Source organism: Penicillium oxalicum, chromosome VII (assembly GCF_001723175.1).
Source record: "Penicillium oxalicum strain HP7-1 chromosome VII, whole genome shotgun sequence".
Classification (NCBI taxonomy): domain Eukaryota; kingdom Fungi; phylum Ascomycota; class Eurotiomycetes; order Eurotiales; family Aspergillaceae; genus Penicillium; species Penicillium oxalicum.
Window position 1 is genome coordinate 1,672,920 of NC_064656.1, and position 8,164 is coordinate 1,681,083.

An 8,164-nucleotide genomic window follows, 5' to 3' on the forward strand; every position below is an offset into this window, starting at 1 on the left:
GTGCGAGTGACTAGTGACTTGTCACGTGACTATATCCTATCGGTGATAGGATAGACTCATCGGTGATGAGTCCTGGCGCATCAGTGATGAGTCTCGACTCATCAGTGATAGGAAGGACTAGATATATAAGGACACTCTTTTTAGCATCATGTATTTAGTTCTTCGCGATCAATTGCACATTGTTACTTGGTTACTACCTTGAAGCACTTTGCACTCCACGGTTCAACTCTAAGACAAACCCAACCTACAGGTAGGGGATTCACTCAGTAGTAACACTTAGTAATTGACCTACTTAGCGCGCACCTCTGGCACGTCTTGCAAGACACTCGACAGGATCCAACCCGCAGTAAGGCTTTACGAAGCAACGGTACGATTAAGAGACTAGGTCTTGGATTGGAAGTTAGGATAAGCAGGCAAGTATCGGCCCAGGACGTTCTAACTCACAGTGACCAGTCGGCACCGCGTAACACATTGATCGCCCTGTCTTTAGACCGTGAAGCATAGTCATCATGGCAGGCAACGACAGTACCCCGAAAGGAAAAACTCCCACTCGAACCACGACAACCGAACCCGACTCAGACGACGAACGTGACATAGAGATTCAGAATCTCAAAACTATCGTCGGACAACTTCGAGAACACCTTGATCAACTAGGCGCGAACTACAACGTCCATTCGACAAGCGTGAAGGACTACTTGGAGCAACTCCATGCTCAAGTCGTCGCTTCAGCCCCAGCAACTACCGTTAGAGCACCTAAGCTCCCGAAGGCTGAGACCTTCGATAGCAACAGACAGAAATTGCGAGGATTCCTGACGCAGATAGACATCCATATCGACGTCAACAAAGGACGCCTCGTTAGCGAAGGCAGCAAGGTCATTTTCGTGTTAGCCTACCTACAAGGACAGGCATGGACTAGCTCGAACCATACATCCGCGAGTACTACGAAAAAGATAGCGATAAATAGAACACGACCACGCAATCAATCTTTAGCAGCTACACTACGTTTCGACAGCACCTCGAACGAACTTTTGGCGACATTGATGCCAAGAAGACAGCTAAACGCAAATTAAAACGAATTCGACAAACTAGGTCAGCATCCGCCTACACGGCCGAGTTCATGCAACTTGCAGCAGCGATACTACAATAGGAAGACTACGCTTTGATTCCGTACTACGACCACGGACTCAAACCCCATATCAAGGACGAGCTTGCGCGGATCGATCGACCAGACACTATAGAAAAACTCATCGACATAGCAGTACGAATCGACAATCGCCTATACGATCGACAAATAGAAAAAAGGGAAATTGAAGGATAGCGCCGAGGCACTGGCCGACCATCACACCATCGGTACGACAAACGACCAAACAGACCCATAAGGGACAGCGACCCCTATAGACCAAAGCCAATAGAGCTCGACGCAGCGAGACTCCCAAGCAATGAAGAGAAACGACGAAGAGACAACAACTTATGCTTTGAATATGAAAAGCAGGGCACAGGGCGCGTGAGTGCAAGGAAAAGCACAACAACGCAAAGCCATAGGCGCGTGAGCGCAGCGAAAGACGCAACAACGCAAGGCCACAACAAATAAGGGCAACCCAGGACGATTAGGTTCCGCCTCAGCAGCTACGAGCCACCGACGATGCTCCAAGACGCCGCTACGCAACGGCAAGAAGGTACGCATCGCCACTAACCGCGAAGGGGACTGGGCGAGTATGCGGAACCAAACCAAGAAGGGTAAAACCTTGGACACCTTCGACGACTACGAAGAACGGGCGGAAGTGATACGACAAATCACCAAGGATATAACCCCCGGAACCTTCGCAGACGATATAGTTTACCGCGGCCTGATCAGCGCAGAGCACGCGACGGAAGAATTTCCCGAAATAGATTAGGAGAATATCGAGAGTCAAGGGTGGACCCAGTACGGTCCATAGGACCCCACCGACTCCCAGGAGTTATCCTACGAAACCCAGGAAGGAGCGGGACGGACCCCGGGAACACCAAGCGAGAACCCAGGAACTCCAGAAATCCCAGAAACCCACCGCAGTTCCCAGGGAAGGATACCACTACACAGCCTCAAAAAGAAACCCCCAAGAGAATACAGAACAATATCCATGTAACAACCCAAGGTGTGCATGCAAAGGATACGCACGACACCCTCAGCACGATCTCAGAGCCGTGGTAGGTTGTTACGACGATGGATGCTAGGTACACGCATCAGGGAAGGTCGAGAGGAGCCTCGAACCTAGACCTCTACAATAGGAAAAGAAACCCAACTAGAAACCAGAATACGCAGGAGTCTGGTTTGGAAAAAGAAAACTATGCGACGAACAGCGGCAACTCGCAGCGACAGCATAGGGACGACACATAAGGATTACGGCCAACATCATGCTCAGATCAACTACAGTGATGATCGACTCGGGAGCAGCTAGTAACTTCATAGATCCCAGGTACAAGAACCGCTATCAGATCAAAGGACAAGAAAAACCCCAGGTCGTGCCAATTATCGGACTTAACAGAGAAAGTCTTAGACCAGGGATTACCCACGAAAGCGGACCCCTACCAATAGTTATTAGAGACCACTTCGAAATCATCAACTTCGACGTGACCCCACTAGGACAGTACGATATCGTTTTAGGCGTTCCTTGGTTAAGGAAGCACAACCCCGATATCAACTAGCAAACCAATACCTACTCTTCAGGTGCAACTGTCGAGTCACGAGCGAGAAATAGACCGGAAGGAAACAGAACACGCTAACGACACTTAGCCATAGGGTAGCAGGTGCTCATAAGAACCCTCACGAAGGCGAACTTAAGAGGAGTTTTCGGCCAGGAGGCAGGCCCAACAGAAACACGATCGATACACGAGACATCGCGACGGTTAAGCAAGGAAGCAACATGACCGACCAGGAACTAGAGGAATATATCCTCGTTCACGACGCAGCAACAGCTCTATGCGCCACGGAAGCGCCAGAAGAAGAACACAAAATACCAGCGGAATATACGGAATTCAAGACGTGTTCACGCCACCAAGGGATAGTAAGCTACCAGAGCATAGTCCGTTCGACCATGATAAAGATCAAGGACGGCGAGGAACCAAAGTTCATACCGATCTACCCACTATCGCAGAAAGAGTCAGCGACACTAGAAGAATACATCAAGGATAACCTTAAGAAGGGGAACATTCAACACTCGAAATCTTCAGCAGGATATCCAATCCTGTTTGTACCGAAGAAAGGAGGGGAACTCAGAATGTGCGTTGACTACCGACAGCTCAACGACATTACGATCAAGGACCGGCACCCGTTGCCGTTAATCAACGAAATCCAAGACATCATTCAAGGAGCGAAATATTTCAGCAAGTACGATATTACCAACGCGTACAATCGACTCCGAATCAAGGAAGGAGATAAATAGAAGACGGCGTTCAGAACCAAATACGGGCACTACGAGTACAAGGTTATGCCGTTTGGTCTTACCAACGCACCCGCATCATTTCAACGGTTCATCTTCCATATTCTACAAGGATACCTCGACAAGTTCGTGATCGCATACCTCGACGATATCCTAGTATTCTCCAAAACCGAGGAAGAACACATCGAGCACAACAGGAAAGTACTACAACGACTCAGGGAAGCAGAGGTGACGCTCAAACTCAAGAAATGCGAGTTTCATATCCAACAGACAAGTTTCCTCGGATACACCATTAGCCCTGACGGACTGGGAATGAACAAGATAAAGTCAAGAGCATACTCGAATAGCCAACACCAACATGCGTCAAGGACGTACAGAGTTTTCTTGGACTTACGAATACTATCGAAAATTAATACCGCAGTACTCAAAGTATACGGCAGGACTATACCGATTCACCAAAAAGAGGATACCGTTCCAGTAGGACGAAGAAGCAGAAAAATCATTCACCGCACTCAAGGGAATATATAACAAAAAGGCAGGAGAAGCGATCCTAGCCATATTCAACTACGATACACCAATCATCATAGAAACCGACGCATCTGATTTCGCGCTTGGAGCACAGCTCATGCAACCAGGACAAGACGGCAAGCTCAGACCTATCGCTTTCTAGTCTCGCAAGATGATACCCGCGGAAACAACTACGACGTACACGACAAGGAACTGCTAGCCATAGTATCAGCATTTCAGACGTGGAGAGCCTACTTGGAAGGGGCCAAGCACACAGTGATCGTTCGGACAGATCACCACAATCTCACGTACTTTACGACTACGAAGAAACTTACAAGGCGACAAGCCAGATAGGCGGAGACCTTAGCCCAATACGACTTCAAGATCGTGCACTATAAAGGGACCGAAAACACGGTCGCGGACGCGCTTAGTCGACGACCCGACTATGAACTAGGTACCAAGGAGGCAGCACCAGCAATCTTGGCAAACGATAACGAAGGAAACATCGTCTACAATCACCAGACGCTCGCAGCGACTAGCGAGGTCCAGAACGACGAATAGATCGAAAGGATTCGAGACGGCACACGGACCGACGAATCACTACAAAAGGTTCTAGGCAACAACACAGCCCTGACGAATAACGGCTTAGTCTACATTCATAGACTAGTGTACGTTCCCAGAAACCTCCAAACACAGATTATACAGCTACATCACGACGAACCAACGCAGGGACACCCTGGTATCGAAAAAACCATCGAAAAGATCACGCGGAATTACTACATTCCGGCACTATACAGAAAAGTCCGGAGGTACATTCAGCAATGTACTCGTGTCAACGAAACAAGACGTCACGACACGCACCATACGAGAGATGGAATTGGCCGAAGTACCACAACAACCATAGGAATGATCACAATAGACTTATAACGAAGTTACCTGTCTCAGAAGGAAAAATAACATAATAATAGTAGTCGTCGATCGACTGACTAAGTACGCACACATAATACCGACAACGGAAACCATCGATACACGACAGATAGCCAACCTACTACTCAAACATGTGTTTGCCAACCATAGAACACCGAGCAAGATTACCTCGGACAGAGACAAACTGTTCACATCGAATATATAGCAGTCATTAGCGGATCAACTCGGCATTGAGCATAGACTCTCTACCGCGTACCACCCGCAAACTAACGGACAAACCGAAAGAGTCAACCAAACTCTAGAACAATACCTACGACACTACGTCAATTACCAACAGGATGACTAGGCAGGATTGTTACCAATGGCGCAGTTAGCGTACAACAACGCCATACACGCTACCACCAGAGAAACACCATTCTTCGCTAACTATGGGTTTAATCCCACTATTATCGGGAAAACTATCGGAAAACAGCCACTCGCAGAATCGTCGAGACTACTAGCGACTAGGCTTAAGCAACTGCATTTGCAACTGACAAGGGACATCGAGTTTCTCAATCTGCGCATGAAAAACTACTACGATCAGTCGCGCCAGGAGGCGCCGGACTTTCGAAAGGGGGAGAAAGTTTACCTCTTACGACGCAACATTCGCACCACACGACCTAGCGCAAAGCTCGACCACCTCAAATTAGGACCATTTGAAATCGAAGCAAAAACAGGACCGCTCAATTACCGATTAAAGCTACCTGACAGCATACGACGCATCCATACCACATTTCATGTCTCATTATTAGAAAAAGCACCTAAGAACGCCAAAATCGCTACCAACGTAGAAATCGGAGAAGAAACCGAAAATGAATATAAGGTCGAAGAAATCCTAGACACCAACAAAATCAGCGGAAAGCCTCACTACTTAGTAAAGTAGAAAGGATACGATACCTCAGAAAACACATGGGAACCTATTAAGAACCTGAGGGGCTGCCACCAGCTAGTTCGACGGTTTCACCGACAGGAGAGGGCGACCCGGTATTCCCAACCAACCAAGAGGAATCCAGGTCGGCCCAAGAAAAGGAAGGATCATTCAACAACTAAGTCAGAGTAGGATCCTCTGACGACGCCGCAAGGACTTAGCTATCGGCCACAGCAGATAAAGGAACCCCGGTCGCGGCACGGGTACTCTCTGCAGCACGCTCATTTTGTTCGGATTCGAGACGCTCTTATTCGAGCCTCTCTTTTTCAAGACGTTCGCGCTCTTCAACCTCGCGACGCTCCAACTCTTCTAACTCGGCGACTTCCTTAAAGTCTCGAGCGATGAAATCGCCAGCACGTTTTTGCAACAAACGTTTCTGCTTTCGGAGCCGAAGGAGCTTAGCTAGGATAGCCTCCTCCTCCTCCTCAATTTGATTTTGAGACTTAACCAAACGACGCCACTCCGCATCAGTAAACGAAGGAGACGGCATCATACACTTCACACCACCGCCAGCGCGCACGCAGTCACCACAGCGATCAGAACAATCGGCGCGAATACACACTCGTTTCAAGCGAACGCAACGTTCGCAAGGAATCACAGATTGAAAACCTTCGTCTTCGATACAACGAGTTAAAGCGTTCTTACGAACAGAAGCCTTGGAAGACATAGTCAGCAGAATAGGCCATAAGAAAAGAAATAGGAGAAAACAGAAAACAGAAAAACAGCAAACAAACCTAAGGGGACACCAACGCTTAAATCCTTTGAGGACAAAGGACAGGAAGGAGGGGATAATATTACGGACCTCAAAGAAGCGCGGGGGCCGCAGTTATTTGAGTAACGACTAAGGACCAATCATTCTACGGACACTAGGTAATAGCGTTGTCACGTGCGTTTCGGTATACTTAGGCGAGCCCCGAGGGACCCGAGGAGGAGACATTCAGGGCAGGCACCAGAAGCAGCCTACAGCTAACCGACACAAACGATACCCTCTTACTCTATAAGACGGTTAGCGCGACGCAGGAAACGGCCGCCATTTTACTAGCACCGGAATTACGCCCCAAGTGCGAGTAACTGGTGACTTATCACGTGACTATATCCTATCGGTGATAGGATGGACTCATCGGTGATGAGTCCTGGCGCATCAGTGATAAGTCTCGACTCATCAGTGATAGGAAGGACTGGATATATAAGGACACTCTTTTTAGCATCATGTATTTAGTTCTTCGCGATCAATTGCACATTGTTACTTGGTTACTACCTTGAAGCACTTTGCACTCCACGGTTCAACTCTAAGACAAACCCAACCTACAGGTAGGGGATTCACTCAGTGGTAACACTTAGTGATTAACCTACTTGGCGCGCACCTCTGGCACGTCTTGCAAGACACTCGACAGGATCCAACCCGCAGTAAGGCTTTGCGAAGCAACGGTACGATTGAGAGACTAGGTCTTGGGATTGGAAGTTAGGATAAGCAGGCAAGTATCGGCCCAAGACGTTCTAACTCACAGTGACCAGTCGGCACCGCGTAACATATAGAAGGCCGCTCTAATAGCCGTAAACGTAACTATTTAAAAGGTAGCCGAGGATAAATAGTTAGCCGCGACTATTAACTTCTTAGATACGGGAGTGCTTCCTAATAATAAGCTCCTATCTAAGGTAGTAACTTGATACTCGGATTACCTCTCTATATAAGACCGGGAAGACGCTAACGACCGCTAACTAACCTTTACGTATAAAGATAGCCTAAAAGTGCCCTACCTAGAACTAGTATTTAGGGGTGATCTAGTTAATAAGATATACTTATAATACAGATATCTAGGATAGCCGGGCCTAAACGGTGTCCTAAGACCGAGAGCTTAGTAGCCCTAGATAAGAGCGGATATAGAGACCGCGGCACGTAAGTGCCCTTAGTACTAGGTTTCTTAGGGATTAAAGAAGGCCCTAGAACGGGAAACGGCCTACTACCTAGTAACTAAAGGGATTAGGCCTTTCTAGAGATAGGGGATCGACCTTATTAGACGACTACCGATAATACCGAATAGTAATAGATAGATTATTATAGTAATTAACTACGCGACCGGATAGCCGATAGCTAAGGCCGTTCCGGAAGCTATAGAAGAAGCGCTTAGGACCTTCCTCTATAAGGAAATCTTTATAAATTACGGAGCGCTACTCGAGATCCTCTCTAATAATAGTTTAAACCTCCTTTCGGGTGCGGTTAGCTACTACCTAAACCTACTAAAAACTCGGCACCGACTAACTACCCCCTACTACCCCGTACGAATAGGAAAGTAGAAAATCTTAACGGTCTACTCGGCCGTATATTAATAAAGTACCTTATAGGAAA

At 47.7% G+C, this 8,164-nt stretch overlaps 4 protein-coding genes across 4 annotated transcripts; 3 read left to right on the forward strand and 1 right to left on the reverse strand.

Moving 5' to 3' along the window:
• Positions 1–509: 509 nt before the first annotated feature.
• POX_g09111 (uncharacterized protein) lies at positions 510–1,895 on the forward strand (the record flags this gene model as incomplete). Its single annotated transcript, XM_050117874.1, has 4 exons — positions 510–872; positions 1,013–1,089; positions 1,399–1,504; positions 1,557–1,895. 4 exons carry the CDS (start codon positions 510–512, stop codon positions 1,893–1,895), a joined length of 885 nt encoding a protein of 294 aa, XP_049966018.1.
• A 1,005-nt stretch (positions 1,896–2,900) lies between these two features.
• POX_g09114 (uncharacterized protein) lies at positions 2,901–4,484 on the forward strand (the record flags this gene model as incomplete). Its single annotated transcript, XM_050117875.1, has 4 exons — positions 2,901–3,364; positions 3,434–3,690; positions 4,087–4,199; positions 4,278–4,484. The coding sequence occupies 4 exons, from the start codon at positions 2,901–2,903 to the stop codon at positions 4,482–4,484; spliced, it is 1,041 nt and encodes a 346-aa protein (XP_049966019.1).
• A 727-nt stretch (positions 4,485–5,211) lies between these two features.
• POX_g09115 (uncharacterized protein) lies at positions 5,212–5,772 on the forward strand (the record flags this gene model as incomplete). Its single annotated transcript, XM_050117876.1, has 1 exon — positions 5,212–5,772. One exon carries the CDS (start codon positions 5,212–5,214, stop codon positions 5,770–5,772), a length of 561 nt encoding a protein of 186 aa, XP_049966020.1.
• A 292-nt stretch (positions 5,773–6,064) lies between these two features.
• POX_g09116 (uncharacterized protein) lies at positions 6,065–6,484 on the reverse strand (the record flags this gene model as incomplete). The annotated part of the gene is made up of 1 exon (XM_050117877.1): positions 6,065–6,484. One exon carries the CDS (start codon positions 6,482–6,484, stop codon positions 6,065–6,067), a length of 420 nt encoding a protein of 139 aa, XP_049966021.1.
• Positions 6,485–8,164: the final 1,680 nt, after the last annotated feature.